The 17,102-nt window shown below is 43.2% G+C and overlaps 1 protein-coding gene and 1 long non-coding RNA gene across 5 annotated transcripts; one reads left to right on the top strand and one right to left on the bottom strand.

Annotated features, from left to right (window-relative positions):
- The first annotated feature begins 2,113 nt into the window (after positions 1-2,113).
- LOC309371745 lies at positions 2,114-5,212 on the top strand. The gene is made up of 3 exons (XR_014169271.1): positions 2,114-2,280; positions 4,118-4,268; positions 5,110-5,212. It is a non-coding gene; the product is annotated as an uncharacterized lncRNA (long non-coding RNA).
- Positions 5,213-6,477: 1,265 nt separating this feature from the next.
- BCL2L15 (BCL2 like 15) lies at positions 6,478-16,974 on the bottom strand. Of its 4 annotated transcripts, none has more exons than XM_081915506.1 (5): positions 16,307-16,974; positions 13,367-13,462; positions 9,643-9,761; positions 9,163-9,378; positions 6,478-6,665 (listed from the first exon to the last, which is right to left on the bottom strand). In XM_081915506.1, exons 1-5 carry the CDS (start codon positions 16,437-16,439, stop codon positions 6,627-6,629), a joined length of 603 nt encoding a protein of 200 aa, XP_081771632.1. In that variant the 5' UTR covers positions 16,440-16,974; the 3' UTR covers positions 6,478-6,626. The 4 variants fall into 4 exon arrangements, with proteins under 4 accessions (XP_081771632.1, XP_081771633.1, XP_081771634.1 ...); XM_081915507.1 differs by having other exon boundaries at positions 13,367-13,456; XM_081915508.1 differs by lacking the exon at positions 13,367-13,462 and having other exon boundaries at positions 16,307-16,971.
- Positions 16,975-17,102: the final 128 nt, after the last annotated feature.

Below are 17,102 nucleotides of genomic sequence, written 5' to 3'. Positions count from 1 at the left end.
GCAAGAGCTTCCAACGATGAACACAATGGGCAGCTGAAGAAGAAGGTCTTCCAAATAGTCAGATACATTTAGGGATTCATGGGTAACAGCCAGCACCCTGAATTATTCCTAGACTTCCTCCCCACCTTCCTTGTTTGCAATTTGCATTTCTGAGTGCAATTTTGAAAGAAGAAGAAGAAGTAAGCACGTGTTTGTATGTGTGTTTGATTTTAGGTTTTGCAAAAAATACATAGAAGTGGCTTTGCCCTGGTGGCTGGTACAAACTTAAGGGGACATAAAATGTCTGGCAGGGAGAATTCGTCTGGCAGAGAGGAAGACTTGATAGCCCCACTTCCCTTCTGAAGATGCTGTGGCTCTGTGGTTGGTACTTCTGTGAATCATACTTCTGTGAATTATCAGGTATAACTTCATCTGGTCAGAGTCAGAGGGGCATTAGATGAGCAGCACAAGAGAGTGCCTACTTCCTAAAGCAAGAAAAAGTTATCATCAATGCCTGGATTCTTCTTGTATGGGTTTGTTCATAGACAGTGCGCAAGATGAATCGCTGCTTCACCCTTTGGATTTCTTTGTATGTGGGTAAGAAAAATGTTTTGGAACAGATCTTATCCAGAAAGTTTTTCATTTACTCTGATTTCCAGATGGGTAGTCGATGCAGTCAACCAAATTATGAAAGGATATTAAGGGCACTGCAATCCTGAGCAAAGGGATATTGAACTGGTAGAATAGGGGGAAATGGCAGGGCTGGCTTGCCCATGAGGCGAGGTGAGGGTGTCACCTCAAGAAGCAGATCCGGACCAGAGGAATGTGCCGATCGCTGCTGCTGCTTCCTCTGCCACTGTGCCTGGGCCAATGCGGCTGGCCCCCCCCCCCCGCTGCTACGGTGCTCCTACCACTGCGCTTTCCCTGCCATGCCTATGGTGTGGTGGCAGTAACAAGGCAGAGAGGGTGCAGTGGCACAAGCAAGGGCACATTTGTGGCAGGGTGGGTATGGATTGAGGGGGGCAGCATTTAGCTTTAAGCAACTTTCTGTTCCATCCTATCTTTTGATGGTGTTTATGAAGATATAATTTTTCAGCATATGAACCCCGAAATCTGGCATCTGCTCCAAACTTAGGCCAAAGTGCTGCAACCATTTTGCAGCGTTTTATGGTGCAAACACCACATTCTGCAGAGCCCCCAAGCTGAGAAATTTATGCATCAAACCAGGGTTCATAGTTAACTCGCCGCCCCCCCCCAAATCCAACATTGCCCGATTTACTCTAAACCTGCGCCAAAGTTTTACAATTGCTTTGCTGTGTTTTGAAGCACAAACACCATGTTTTCTGGTGCCCCCCACCCACAGAGTAATACTTCAAGCCAGGCTTTAGATTGAATCAGACACTGTTATGTTTTGAAGTCCATTCAGTATCTGTCAAGGCCCATACTCAGAGCAGCTTCACAACATAAAAATGCAGAAGGGAAAATATATCTCTCACGGGTCAATATATATTCTTTTTTCTTTTATTCAATTTATAGAATGCAGTTGTGAAAATACAGAGCATTTCAAAATGGCTCTAGTTCCAAAATCTGACTGTTCCACTCTACTGCTTACCCCAAGGGTGGGGAACCAATGGCCCTCCGGTTGTAGTTGGCCTTTGATTCCAGGCAGCATGGCCTTTGGTCAAGAATGATGGTTGTTGTAGTCCAGCTGCAAGGACCACAGGTACCTGACCACCTAGGCTTTCCTAGTGGAAAAAATTGAGCAACCTTGAATGAGCAGGACAAAATGGGACACACACACCGTAAATATATTTTCAGTTTTTTTCCGTAAGGAGCAGTTAAGAAACATTATAACATGAGAGGACTAATATATAGCTGCAGCAGAGAATGGAAGCTGATTCACATTTAGTATGATGCAATTACCCAGTTACATTTTTGACATATCGCCCCATGTTTTTTCCCCAACAGATTGTTTTACAGCATTCATTCAGAAAAATACAGAAGAGATAGCCACAGAGGGGACAAGCACAACAATAACTTGCTTCTATGATATGGAATACAGATTTGACAATAAATACTGGTGCCGAGGAAGTTCCCGAACATCTTGTGATATTTTAGGAGAAACAAAGAAGTTTGTAAAGTGGAACTATAAAAGCAGATTGACACTCCTTGATAACAGGAAAGGCGTCTTTTGGGTGACAATGCACCAACTGATAGAAGATGATTCAGGAACATATTGGTGTGGAATTGAAAGGCCTTTTGCTGACATAATGACTTCAGTGAAACTGAAGGTAAATAAAGGTAAGGTGTCATATGAGTCTCATCACTACCTTTATTGTTATAATGCAAATAGAAATAAAGTTCTTGTTGCCAGCTCTGATGGAGTAAGTCAGCCTTGTAAATACAGTAACTACACAAAAGTTACCAGCCTCCATTTTTTATACTACCCTGTATTTTCATGCTGGCCAAAGAGGAAGGGATGTCCTTTCCTCTGTGGTAAGCATTAAAGCCTGGTTGTTGTTGGGTTTTTTTTAAAAAAAGGACTTCTACCAAGCAGACTGGTGGAGGAGGGACGAAATGGCAAAGTGATCTGTCCCCTCTCTGCAAGTCTCCACCATTTCTGTGCTTGGTTGTGGACAAAGAAACTTTCCTTCCTCTACATTTGGAATTGAAACCAAGAGGGCTGGAAGAAAAAAGACAGAACAATGTATCCTTCCACTGCTAACCCTTCTCCCTTGCCAGCATAGAATTCCATGCGCTCATCTGCATAGAATTTCTGGGCACTTAGGGCTACCAGGAGGGTTGTTAAATACAATGCTGGATTACTCAGTAGGCACCAGTCATGTTACATTAGGAAGGCCAAGAAAAATATGCGTAGTTTCCCCCCCAAATTGCCATTCCAGTTACATATATAACTGGAGCAATTAAGGATTGCATAGAACTTCCCAGTAATTTATGCACTTACAGTGCAATCTTATACAAACAGTCTTCGCCTGTTCTCATTCATGCTGCTAATAACAAAGTGTCACACACCTAACCTTAGATCACACGAGTAAGGTATTCAGTTGCAAATCTCCATTTTACAGGTAGGTAGCTGTGTTGATCTGCCAAGCTCATACCAATAACAAACTTAGTTGGTCTCTAAGGTGCTACTGCAAGGAATTTATTGTTTTGTTTCAATCTCCATTTTGTGGGAGTTGTCTTTTGTTCTCAAGCAACTAAAGACAAAGATGTGCAAATGTGTCTCTCCTGGAGAAAACAGCCTCAGGCTGGAATACAAGCTAATGGAATGGCTGTCATGCTGCTACTCTGGCCTGTATTGATTGCTCTAGCCATTTCCTTCTCTATGGTATGTTGTCCTACTGATTTTTTTAAAGCAGCATGTTCTTTATAATTTTTCTGCCCTCCCACCCCCTTTGCAGTATGGGGAGGAGCAATCATGACCACTGAGGGGAGAGGAAGTGTTTAACTTCCCACATGCCGTAGTCTTAATATAAACCACAGGTGATGGTTTTTTGGGGGGGTGAGGTGGGGCTGATTGCACTGTTTGGTATTGTTTGGTTGCTGGCTGAGTAGATAGGCCCTGGACTATACCCACATCCCAGCTCTTATCAGGCCATGACGTGGAATCCAATGTCTTCCCCGGTCTATTCTAAGGTTACCAGGTTTTTTCAATGAATTCGGGGACACTTTTCAACTTCAATGGATTTTGTATGGGGACTGATTTGTAAATCCAGGGATTGTCCCCGGGAAACGGGGACGTCTGGTAGCCTAAGTCTACTCTGGCTTGTCCCCCTTTGTTGCTGATGACAGACCACTGATGACAGAACAGCGAAGAATCCGAGCTTCCATGGCTGCAATGAGGAGACTTGCCAGAACAAAAATCCTCTTCTGCCTGCCTCTGACAGTTAGAAAGATCCACTTTACCTTACGGCCACTCTGATGCCAGTTCCAGAGACTCTAGGATCGCACCCTAAACCAAGAATTATTTTTCATTATTCATTGCTTGCACAGCTAATAACTATGAATCATTTCCATAGTATTTTTCAGTGTAAAGAATGTACTACCTTTCTCATAGCACAAGCAATTTGCCCAGGACTGTAAATATAACAAATTATATTTCATTGCTATTATTCAGCTCCTACAACACGTCACTATGTGCAAACCAGTCCTCCCTCCACTCCCTCATCTACAGCTGAGGTTACTACAGCTTTCCCAGATATTTCCGATTTTAATTTTAACACCTCTCTGTCTTCCAATGCCACTTGTCATCATAAAGTCACGGAAAGGTAAGTGCCATCTAATCACAAGATTATATTTGGTGGCTAACTTTGCATAAACAGAATCCACATTTTGTTTCTAAATCAAGCTTTTATTTCTGCTCTGGTGTGCATACTAGAAACCATGAGCCCCAGTTCATTATCTGTCACATTCCCAATAAAGGAGACAATGAAAAAATGTTATCCTTGCCAGTTTGGGGGTGGGGATACTCTGATTGGGTTTGAACACAAAATTTGGTAAGCTCCCTTTGACTTAATCAGTGATGGTTAAAATTGCATGTAGAATAAGATCTGACCATAATTAGCATAACTATTTATGTGTCTTAAATGCATCACTTTTATGTGACTTCAAAGCATCACTTTCAAGGACTGGGAAATTCAACCACCAACACCCACTTCCAAACCTTATCTCCCCCACTCATGCACCTGCTATTTGCATTGATAAAATGATTTGTGCAAGTTGTGTTTAGTATTTCCCTGGGCCTAAGGCGGACACCCTGTTAAGCAGTTGCTCCATGTGTTTTATGATTTCTATCTGCTTTCTTGCTGAAGGCAAAAACTAGCATTTAACACCTTTCATTCTGCAGCAATCAATTGTGGGGGTGAGGGGTCCACAGTTAAGGCATAACTACAATTTCCCTATGGTGCCAAGATGTATACAAATGTCAGGGTGGTGGTGTGTATCATCACCAGGAGAGTAAAAGCTTGTCTTTCCCCATCACAACATACAGTGCTCATAATGGTTAAATTTCCTTTGGTTGAGATACGACTCCAGTTTGTAATTTACTTTCTTGCAAAATCGGTAAGAGCAATTGTTTAGGATTTCCCCCTCTTTCCTCCTCTGTTTTAGAAACTGGAATTATAGCCCATGGGGTATTTTACGCTGGGTGTTCATGATTCTTCTCGTGGCTTCTTTCATTCTGATTCATTGGAACATCATATCTATATAATGTAAGAGTGTATTTGTTGTCAACTATTACCCTGAGGATTCTTACAGTCTATTGGATTTATTAGTGAAAATCTTTGGCCCAGGAAAGCAAAGAACTGTAGAGGAGGAAGCTGTAGAGGAGAACCACTTTCCAAAGCTCCTCCCTCTTTTCAGCCCAGTGGGCTGAAGAGGCTAGGTGAGGGCTTCATGCCCACCCTTCATTGTGGGGCAGAGGGGAGCGTGCCTCAGGTCTGATACACCAAAACATCTCAGGCCACCCCTGGGAGAAAGTGATTTTGACCTGCCTAATCATCAGCAAAAGCAGAATCCTTTATACTACTCACCCATAACCAATTCAGCCTTATTGTTGAGATTAGAATGCAGAGAGCACTAGTGGCATGAACAAGTTAAGGAGCTATCAATATTTGTTCCCTATCCATAACATTGTGACAGTTTATTTAAATCCTGCCATCGAGTCAATATTCTTTCTTTGTTTCTGCAAATATTGTAACAATGGGAAAATATGATATATTGGGGGGGGGGGGCAGCAGAATATAATAATGAGGATAATAAATCAGAAATGGAAGTTGAGGGAAGTCCAAAGGGAGGGAGGGAGAGATGTAATGCAAACTATATATTATGGATATAAGTATATTTGTGATGAGAAAAAAGAAAATCAATTTTAAATTATTTTTTTTTAAAGGAGGTATCAAATTTCGGAGATATCAAATTTAGTAAAACATCCTGAAGTGAGCTATTCTCCATGCTATAGGGGAAAATGGCACTAAATGAAACTGAGGGGAAATGGTCTCCCGTTTTATGCAGCAGGGATTGCAAACCTGTGGTTCTCCATAGGTTGTTGGCCTACAGGTTGCATCATTCCTGACTGTTGGACATTGCTGGTTGGGGCTGGTAAGGAATTGGAATCCAACATCATCTTAAGGAACCACAAGTTCCATAGCCCTGTAACAAAGGATGACCAGAGTGAGCATGTTTAAAGTTCTGTTGGGTGCCCCCCCCCCATTTTATTCTTTTTTTCTTTTAAAGTGCTTTACAAAGCTTTTTTAAACAAACAAACTAGGCTTCTTTTTGCAGATGGCAAAATGAGATAAACCCAGTGAGCTGAGCTGAAATATGTGGCCCAATTTTCCAAGTATTCAAAACAAAACTATATACCGTAGTTATCACAGGAACATACAATCAGTTAATCCAAGCCATTGAAAGATGGAATGTTGTGTGGAAGTGTGGTCACATGAGTGACTTTTGGCATCACTGAAGGCACACAACACCTAGACATCATCATTTTATTTTATTTGGTGATTTAAATTAAAACAAAACAAAGGCAGGTCGAGTGCAATTCTAGTGCAGGAAAGTTTTCCAGCTCCATTTCTCTTAGAGTAGCAAAGCAGAGCTGGGCATATTTTATTAAAAGTGATATATTAGGGATTATTTTGTCCTCTTCTGTTTTCAAGGTTCTCCTAAAATGAAAAAAGAAGGTATTAATTGGAAAAACGAAGAAAAATCAGCAAATGGAAATAAAAGAACTAACTTAGAGGCACCTTGTAAAGATCCCATCACACAGAGACAAGGTGTGAAAGAAATACTGGAAGTAATGGGGGCATGCAGTGCCAGATTTATGTATAAGCTAAACAAGCTATAGCTTAGGGCCCCACTCTCTTGGGGCCCCCAAAAAAATTTAAAGGAAAAAAACCTGGATGTACATTTCCAAAATATAAGATAAAAAAAAGAATAAAACCTGCATACAGCAATAGTGTTTTGTGTTATTAAATTACCATATAGCATATATTCAGCACAAAAAACAGCGACAATTTGTTGTTGACAAAGGACAGCTGGACATATAAAGGGCCCCGTTACCTTCAGTAGCTTAGGGCCTCATCAAACCTAAATCCGGCCCTTTGGGCATGCAGACAAAATGGGGGCGGGGGGTGCCTGTGAAGTTTGAGCAGATCCATTCCTGATTCAGAACAGAATGCTCTGGTCCCAGGATGTATGGCAATTCTGGAAGCAAGGACTCCTATAAGCAGGGAAAATGCTCTACAATAAGCTATTGATTTAGCAAACATCGTCTCCATCTATATTCTGTGTCCCAGGCCTCTAAACACAACGGCACCCATCCATTGCGGGGGCTGCACCCTCTTCTTTTTAGGAATAGGCTATCCTGTTTCCATACATCAGACAGAGAAGGAGCAGCTGCAGGAATCTTGCTTTCCATCCTCCCAGCTCCAATGGCCAGTTGCCCTGGAATTATACTGTTACCATCCATCAGCTGTGTTTGTGCGTGTTGTTCTATTCTGTTGCAGGGGCAGATTTTCATAAAACAACACCCTGAGCAAGGACAAAATTTGGTGGCACCCCATAATATTTATTTTCACAATAATTCCTTTTGGCACAGATGCTTTTTAATGGATCTTCTCCGTATGTACCCATATAAATATATAATTACTATTGTTATTAATTACAGATAGGTAGCCGTGTTGGTCTGCCATAGTCAAAACAAAAAAAATTCCTTCCAGTAGCACCTTAAAGATCAACTAAGTTAGTTCTTGGTATGAACTTTCGTGTGCATGCACACTTCTTCAGATACACACAGAAGAAGTGTGCATGCACACGAAAGCTCATACCAAGAACTAACTTAGTTGGTCTTTAAGGTGCTACTGGAAGGAATTTTTTTATTGTTATTAATGTTATTTTTTGCCCCCTCAGCTCAGCACCCTGTGCGGGAGAACCACCCACATGGCCCTAAATTTGGCACTGTTCTATTGCAAACTATTGTCATCTATGCTCTGGTAATCTCTAGGTTAGATAACTTCAACTCATTACACACCGGGCTTCCTATGGAGACTTGGAAACGTCAGCTGATACGCAATTCCATGGCCAGGTTGCACACTGGAACATATTACACTGATCCTGGCCTGAACGCACTATCAGCCTATCAGTTTCCAGGTCTAGTTCAAAGTGGTGGATGTGACCTATAAAGCCTTAAATGGATCAAGACCCCAACACCTCAAGGACCACCTCTCTCCAGATGAACTGACCTGAACCCTGCAATCATCCTCTGAGGCCCTTCTTCATGTGCCTCCTCCATGAGACGGCTGCAGGGTGGTAACACCAAGTCGGGCCTTTTCCGTGGTGGCTCCCCATTTTGCGGAAGGCTCTTCCCAAGGAGGTTTGACTGGCGCCTTCATCACATATCTTTAGGCTCCAGACAAAAACGTTTCTCTTTAACCAGGGTGATTAACGTTCTATGTCCTTTTAAATGTGTTGCGGGGGGGGGGGTATTGGTTGGGGTTTTTGGGTTTTTAAAAAATGTATTTTGTGTTTTCATTTTGTATTTTTATATTGTGAGCTGCCCTGTGGTCTTCGGATGAAGGGCACTATACAAATTTAATGAGTAAAAATAAATAAATTGTAAGTTGTAAGGTTGCCAGGTCAAGAGCATCCCAGACCATAAGATTTCAGGGCTCAAACCTGAGACCTAGAGGCGACCCCAGGTGATGTCATGGAGGCAGCCCTTAGTTTTTCTTCTTCCCACCACTGAGCCCTGGAGACAGAGGTTAATTGGTAGAGGGAGAGGAGGAGAGCAGACCACCCCCTTAGAATGTATGCAGTAATTTGCAGCCAGCTCTAGCTGGACTGAAGCTTACAAGCTACATGCAGAGTCTTCTTAATTATTATTATTTTTAAGGCACCTTCACCCACCTGGGGATTGAAACCTTTCCCTCTGCCACCTGGAGGAAACCTGGCAAACCTGGAGATTTTAGGTCAGCCCTGTTGGCCTGTTAACCCTTGTAAGCTGCCTTAAAGGTTTTCCGACTGAAAGGCAGGAAATAAATCTTGAAAACAAACTAAAATACATCACTGTATTGAGAAAGTGTTGGGAGTTTTTACACTTTACTGGGTGAACTGCTGAATGGAGATGGTTGGACTGTGTAGCCAAATGCTAACTTAACTCACCCAGCCACCTTGCCTTTCAATATAGTGTCTCACTTCTGGAGCTGCGTTGATTGCCTCTGTGAGTAAGCGTGGCTGGGCTACACCATAAGATTTCTTTGCAATGTATCTAAGCAACTTTACAGCGACAACTAGGAAAGCTTTTTCATATTCCAGCCCAGGGTTCTGAATTGTCCAGGTCTTGCTGAGAGTCTCGACGTTTTCTTTGAATTTCCTTCCCTGTAAACAGAGATTGGGAATTTCTAACATACAGTACACACAAGACTGCAAAATAAAGGGCCAATATACTGGGGAAGCAGCTGTAATAACGCTCACACACTCAGGTGAGCCGGCTTGCCCCCACGATTGAGGGGGCCAGCATGCGAGACATAATCACGTCACACGTGTGTCATGCATGCACCCCCTTTTATTCAGAGCAGGGAAGTTCCCTGCTCAGAGACTGAGGTGGTGTTTTTTTGCTGGAGAGGTAGGAATGTATATTACCTCTGCCTCTATGACCTCCCGCGCTGGTCTCTCCAAGTCTGCATTAAACTGATCTCCTAGGCGTCTCAGTGTATTGGCAATAGGAACTGGGTCAAAAGGGCTTGCAGCGCTACCTCCGCCTTGGAAGAAAGTAAACAGAGACTTATGTTTTAAGTCCTAGTAACATTCTAGTAATATTAATTAGATCTAGGCGTAACCCAGACAGCTTTAGGCACCGTCTGGAGAGGGCTACACAAAACTGCTTTCCCAAAGAACTCACAGTGAAAAAGGCAAGACTACACAGAACAGAGGGGGAAAGAGAACAGAGCAAGCATGGAAGGTGAGGTGGAGAGGCTGGAAAAGGTTTATTTTATTTTACATGTATTAGAGAGAAATTCCCACTCAACCTGCAGCTGTCCAGCCCATATATCTTTGGTCATCACACCTCGCTTTGATATTCTGGCAGGGATGCAGGCTGTTAGGAAACATTAGCTCCTGGATCTCCAAGCAGACACCAACATCCTCTCCTCTTGTAACAGGAGTGGGTCCACTACCCCCACCCTCACCCCCAAAACTTAGATGTCCACCAGCTGGCGCCAAATACAAAAGAAGGGCAGACATACACTTAGAATTAAGAGATAATGCACCTCTAAAGGTATTTTGCTTCACAAAATAGCTCTCAGGATTAGAATTCAGATCATAGTCCCAACACACAAAAATCTATTTACTGGTTTCCCCTCTTTGTTCAGCAAACTGATTGGGGTGATATTATGTGTTGTTATTCATCATGCGAAAGGCTGGGCTGGATGAATCCCATGCCGGAATTAAGACTGCCAGAAGAAATATCAACAACCTCAGATATGCAGATGGCACAACCTTGATGGCAGAAATTGAGGAGGAATTTAAAAACCTTTTAATGAGCATGAAAGAGGAGAGTGCAAAATATGGTCTGAAGCTCAACATCAAAACAACTAAGATCATAGCCAACATCAAAACAACTAAGATCATGGCCACTGGTCCCATCACCTCCTGGCAAATAGAAGGGGAAGAAATGGAGGCAGTGAGAGATTTTACTTTCTTGGGCTCCATGATCACTGCAGATGGTGACAGCAGTCACAAAATTAAAAGACACCTGCTTCTTGGGAGAAAAGCAATGACAAACCTAGACAGCATCTTAAAAAGCAGAGACATCACCTTGCCGACAAAGGTCTGTATAGTTAAAGCTATGGTTTTCCCAGTAGTGATGTATGGAAGTGAGAGCTGGACCATAAAGAAGGCTGATCGCTGAAAAATTGATGCTTTTGAATTATGGTGCTGGAGGAGACTCTTGAGAGTCCCATGGACTGCAAGAAGATCAAACCTATCCATTCTGAAGGAAATCAGCCCCGAGTGTTCACTGGAAGGACAGATCGTGAAGCTAAGGCTCCAATACTTTGGCCACCTCATGAGAAGAGAAGACTCCCTGGAAAACACTCTGATGTTGGGAAAGATTGAGGGCACAAGGAGAAGGGGACAACAGAGGATGAGATGGTTGGACAGTGTTCTTGAAGCTACAAACATGAGTTTGACCAAACTGCGGTAGGCAGTGGAAGACAGGAGTGCCTGGCGTGCTCTGGTCCATGGGGTCACGAAGAGTCAGACATGACTAAACAACATGTGTTGTTATAGAGTTCAGTGTCAGAAATCCTTGGTGATCTACTGCAAACCACCCAGAGACCTATTACCTACCTTTTGCCCACCCAGTTTTACAATGCTGTTCCCAAATAATAATAAAATCCATAAAGGCTAGAGAGGAACAATGAACACTTATATGTTGCAGCTTCTCCTTAAATGCACATTAGTTTGCTACTGTGTGATAAGGGTGACAGTGACTTCTTCTGGCCCAGCCTTAGCCATGCTGTCATGAGAATCTCAAGGCAAAAGGCTCCCTCTTCTTGTAGACCAGACAACACAAGGCTATTCGCATGCTCTGGCCCTTATAACATCAAGGACCGTCATCCTTGGTGCAGTGAACTCCAGAAGCCCCCTATGTATGCATGGTGGCATAGCTATCCTTCCCCCCTCCTTTGGCAGGCATTATTTCCCATGTATTTCAGAGTTGACCCTCTTAACTTTGCCTTTCACTTTCCTGTTTAGCAATCTTGTCATTTGGGGAAGCTTCCTCTTCTGAAATCAGATGCGGCCATGTCAGATTTTATTTGCAACTGGCCATTTACAACATATGGCTACATACATAGCTAAGCTGGTAGAGCATGACACTCTTAATATTGGGGTCATGAGTTCAAATCCCACATGGGGCAAAAGATGCCTGCATTATGGGTGGTTGCAGAAGACGACCCTCATGGTCCCTTCCAACTCTACAATTCTATGAATTTTAATTTAAAAGCACTATAATAACTGCTCCCAAATAACTGCCTAGGACCCTCGTACCTACGGGACCACCTCTCCTGGTATGCCCCGCAGAGGACCTTAAGGTCCATAAATAGCAACACTCTAGAGGTCCCGGGCCCTAAGGAAGTCAGATTTGCCTCACCCAGGGCCAGGACCTTTTCAACACTGGCTCTGGCCTGGTGGAATGCTTTGTCTCATGAGACCAGGGCCCTGCGGGATCTGATTTCTTTCTGCAGGGCCTGTAAGACAGAGTTGTTCCACCTGGCCTTTGGCTTGGAATCAGCCTGATCCCCTCCCCCTCTTTCCTTTTCCTTCTGTGATGGAACCCCTATTTGGGGACTTTCCTGGCTTTTCTAGTACATGTAGGACCAGCCTAGATAGTTGGCCTTGGTGAAGATTTGATGTTTTCTCCCCCCAAACAGTTTTTGATCTGGGCTTCCACTGAAATGAGGCTGCATTTTAAGAAGTATTTTAATCAATTGTTTTTATACCTGATGTTAGCCGCCCTTGGCCAGGGAGGGCGGGGTAAAAATAAATAAATAATATAATATAAAATATAAAATGAAATATAATGGCTCCACCATTATATCCTGCACCAGTCCTGGGCACCAATCAAGATTAGGTCCAGCACCACTACATCTTCCATGATCAATAAGGTATCAAGGAATTTAATGTATCTGTCATGACTTAACATATATGTGGCCAGTCTCTGTGAGGGCCGTTTAAGTCACCCATTACTACAACATTTCCTCTTTCAGGTGCTTCCTTGACTTCATTCTTCATCTCAAGATCTCCCTGTGTATTTCGATCAGGAGGGGTGATACCACATCCCCTATACTAAAATACTCCTGCATTCCAGTGAGCATAAAGGCCTTGGCTTACATGGCAATTTCAAGAGCCAGTAAGGAATACTGAGCAGGGTGCTGAAGCTGGGGAGACCCAGGTTCAATTTTCCACTAGCTGACTTTGGGACACCTGCCATTTCTCAACCCAACCCTACCTCACAGCATTGCTGTGAGGATAAAATTTGGAGGGTGAGGGAGACGTGTTTACTGCCTTGAGCTCCTCAGAAGAAAGGAGAGATATAAACTGAACAAGTGAGTTGCCAGTGCCCAGCTTGGGCTGACTGTCCTGCCATGTCCAAATGCACTGAGTGTTAGTATTTAGAACTGTGCTAAGCTTTAGAGTGACAAAGAGCATGTTCAGACAAAACTCTCTGCTTCACAGTAGGTTATGTGCCGAAAACTGAATTTGTGCTGCATAATATGTAAAGCATTGCTCTTCTGGTAGCATCAGCTTACTTTGTGCTATGTTACTTCAGTATAAGGTTCCTAAAAAATGATATGTACGTTACCCTGAAAGCGTGAGATCTGACTTTGATGTTGATGGACTTCATCTCTTGTCACACTGCCTTGAGCTGTAACACGGGCAAGCGGGAAAGGATCTGAGCCTGGCAAAAGACATGGCAATTGTAACTTTCTATGCTACCAACGCCTTTCCTTTTTGGGTTGCTCATAATAAAGTAAGAAGCAACCATGACAACCGCCCAACTCACTGGGTGTCAATCTTTGCAGTCATTACAAAGAACAATACATGAAATGATCTTGTATTTGCACATAGGTTTTGACTGAATTTCAAGGAGAAACAGCCTTGGACAGTTTCCAACTTGGAGAATGTTAAAAATTGCCTTCTCCTAACAGGTTTTAATTACCTGCAAAACACCCGAGTTACATCCTGTCATGGGTTAATTAGAGCACCATCCTCTGCTGGAAGTGGGGAAATATCAGAGGAAGCAGAAAAGCAGGCAGACTTCCTTAGCCAGCTTTCTGGTGAGAGATCCAGGAACAGTCTTCAGCAGGAATCTGCTTTCAGTGAGAGGTTATAAATGTTTGTGAGTGTGTATTCCTCACCACACCCCAATTCACAAGCCTTCATTTTGCCCGTTGTAAAATACCCTACTAACATGAGTGGCCAGTGTGGTGTAGTGGTTAAGAGCGATAGACTCGTAATCTGGGGAACCGGGTTCACGTCTCGGCTCCTCCACCTGCAGCTGCTGGGTGACCTTGGGCCAGTCACACTTCTCTGAAGTCTCTCAGCCCCACTCACCTCACAGAGTGTTTGTTGTGGGGGAGGAAGGGAAAGGAGATGGTTAGCCGCTTTGAGACTCCTTAAAGGGAGTGAAAGGCGGGATATCAAATCCAAACTCTTCTTCTTCTCTTGTGCACCTCCTGAGAATTTTTCCTGTTGTATAACACGCCCCTGTGTATAACACGCCCCCTATTTTTGGGGACTCCAAAGTGACCTATCGTCTGTCCCCTCGCAGGTAGTAGCCGCCAATCGCCCGCCCAAACGCCACAACAGCCAATCAACACCAGCCCTTGCCACAGCCACCAATAACACGCCCAATTGCCGCTGACAATCTTCTGCTCACGGCAGCAACCAATCCCACATCGGCCCTATGCACTATCCGTGTATAAGATGACCCCAAATTTTTAACCTAATTTTTAAACAAAAATACCTCGTCTTATACATGGGAAAGTATGCTATATGCATTGGTAAATGCATACAATTTGGGGGGGAATTGTAATGCAGGGTGGGTAATAATTGAGGGGATAAAGACATGTACATACCCTGCGGCTATACCCCATCACAGACTATCCACTAGTGTGGATGGGAAACATTGGTTTAGAACTCAGAGGCAATTTTTTAAAAACTACTTCTCTGTGAACACCCCTGCATAATTGCACACATGGGAAAATTGAATCTCAGTTACCTGTGTGTAATAGCCCCCCCCCCCCAATATGGGCACAGGCATATTTTAAGGTGCTCAGAAAATCCTTCTGTAATGAAGAACAAGGAATAAATACTATAAACAAACTTCAGTGTTAACCATTGACTTAATATCAAACTGCTACTACAGCAATGCAAAACCAAGCCTCATTCGTAGCAGGCATTCTGGCAGCAAAGCAACAAACTCTTATTGTACCTGCAAGTGTTAGCAGACTATTAACCAGCTAAACGTTTTAACAGCTAAAGCAGTAGGACTGAAAGGTTCAGACAGAACTGAATAACAACAACAACAACAATAATAAAATTTATTTATAAACCGCCCTTCCCGGTTCAAAAACTGGGCTCAGGGAGGCTAGCAACAAATTTAAAACACTTAATTGTAAAAGCAGCATAAAATACAGTATAAAAACATGAATAACAATAAAATTCAAAGTTCAGAAATAAATTTAGGGGAAATCCATCTAATAAGCATTAGATAATCCCCAGGGCTAGCTGGCTGAAATAGTCCTACTTGGGCCAGCGAGGAGGCCAGGGGAAAATTAGCTGTGGGGTCTCAGAGCGGGTAATCTTCATAAAAGGGAAGGGGGATGGAAGAGAAAGGAAATAAAAGATCAGACTGAATTCAAATTAAAAGCCAGGCAGAATAGCTCTGTTTTACAAGCCCAATGGAAGGAGGTTAAATCCTGAAGGGCCCTAGTCTCATGGGACAGAGCATTCCACCAGGTCGTAGCCATCACTGAAAAGGCCCTGGGCCCTGGTGGTGGATAGTCTGACTTCCTTTGGGCCCGGGACCTCTAAACTATGGTTATTCATGGACCTTAAGGTCCTCTGCGGGGCAAACCAGGAGAGGCGGTCCCGTAAATATGAGGGCCCTAAGCCACAAAGAGCTTTAAAGGTCAAGACCAGCACCTTGAACCTGACCCCACACTCTACCGGGAGCCAATGCAACTGGTAAAGCACTGGGTTAATATGCTCCCACGGCAGGGACCCTGTAAGGAGCCTCGCTGCAGCATTCTGCACCCGCTGGAGTTTGTGGGACAGTTTCAAGGGCAGCCCCGCTTAGAGCGAATTACAGTAGTCAAGCCTGGGCCATTCCGCCCCCCCCCCCCCCGATTTACTAAAAGGGGAACTAAAATACATGTTTATCTAATATGCCCTTTTCTTCTGACTAGAAGTCTGTTATCACAGACTCGTTTCAATCTCTTAGAGATGTTTACTGAAATTACAGTTTGGAAATAAAAATGTATTTAGTGCATTAATCAGTGAACAGATGGCTAATCAGTTAAAGTGTCTTAAAACCAGCGAGCAATTCTAGATGCAATGCACTACAACGTAAGGATTTTTTAAGAACTTTCCTTATGCTCTTAACACGGAAGTGCTGAACTTTTAAACCAAGCCTCTTTGCTTGCCTGTAATTTTAATCAGCAGTTCCTGATTACACAGCTCTAGAAGAGCGGGAAGTGGTTAGAAACATTCATACTTCTCCATGAACAAATAATCTTACCTTCAAAACGCACACTTGCACCCTGGTATTGTAGGACACGAAATTCTGTTTTTGATTTTTGCCCCGGGAAGTCAGCAAGCAGTGCTTCTGCAATCTGCTCCACCTGTTCCTCAAAAGTCATAGAGTCCTTCATGTTAGCTGTTCTCTATTCGAAACACAAGTCGCTGCCACGGCTTTCCACCAGTTGTTCTTCCTATGGTTGCACAACTTTGCGCATGTAAAGTTTCTAGCACCCAGCCTCCTAGCAGGCCAGAATAGATTAAAGCTAGATTCTCCTCAGACCAGGCTACATTACAAGAGGAAGCTTGTTCTTGCGTTGCAGCTGCAGCTACACCCATATCAGTATTAGCATAGCTATCTGCTTTAAACAGTAAAAGTCACCACAAGGAAGTTATGAGGGAGCAAAGTCTAGTACTGCTTTCTCTTCCTCTTTTCCAGAACCTCAGTCAAGTTCTTCTAAGAGCAACTATAGTTATGTGCCTGGCAACTGACTATGTATTAGCTTCTCACATTCTATTCATTATAGTATTTTTACTTGTTTCCTGCAAAACAAAGAAGTATTTCCTAGATATAATATAATATCCCTAAATATATCACTCTTTTCAACTCTGAGATTTTTCCAAACGAAATAGTATGTTAGACATGGAGGAACAAAATGTGCATATGGAACAGATAAAGACTAGCACAGTACAGTGGTACCTCAGGTTAAGTACTTAATTCGTTCCGGAGGTCCGTACTTAACCTGAAACTGTTCTTAACCTGAAGCACCACTTTAGCTAATGGGGCCTCCTGCTGC

This window comes from Podarcis melisellensis, assembly GCF_964234715.1.
Source record: "Podarcis melisellensis genome assembly, chromosome: 6".
NCBI classification, from domain to species: domain Eukaryota; kingdom Metazoa; phylum Chordata; class Lepidosauria; order Squamata; family Lacertidae; genus Podarcis; species Podarcis melisellensis.
This window is presented reverse-complemented; position numbering and strand designations above follow the sequence as displayed.

Excerpts from the sequence above, each read along its gene's own strand:
- BCL2L15 (XM_081915506.1), bottom strand. The coding sequence starts at position 16,439 with ATGAAGGACTCTATGACTTTTGAGGAACAGGTGGAGCAGATTGCAGAA. Across the intron at positions 13,463-16,306 it reads TGCAAGTGTGCGTTTTGAAG|GCTCAGATCCTTTCCCGCTT; the intron begins GTAAGATTATTT and ends GTCTTTTGCCAG. Across the intron at positions 9,762-13,366 it reads TCAGATCTCACGCTTTCAGG|GCGGAGGTAGCGCTGCAAGC; the intron begins GTAACGTACATA and ends CTTTCTTCCAAG.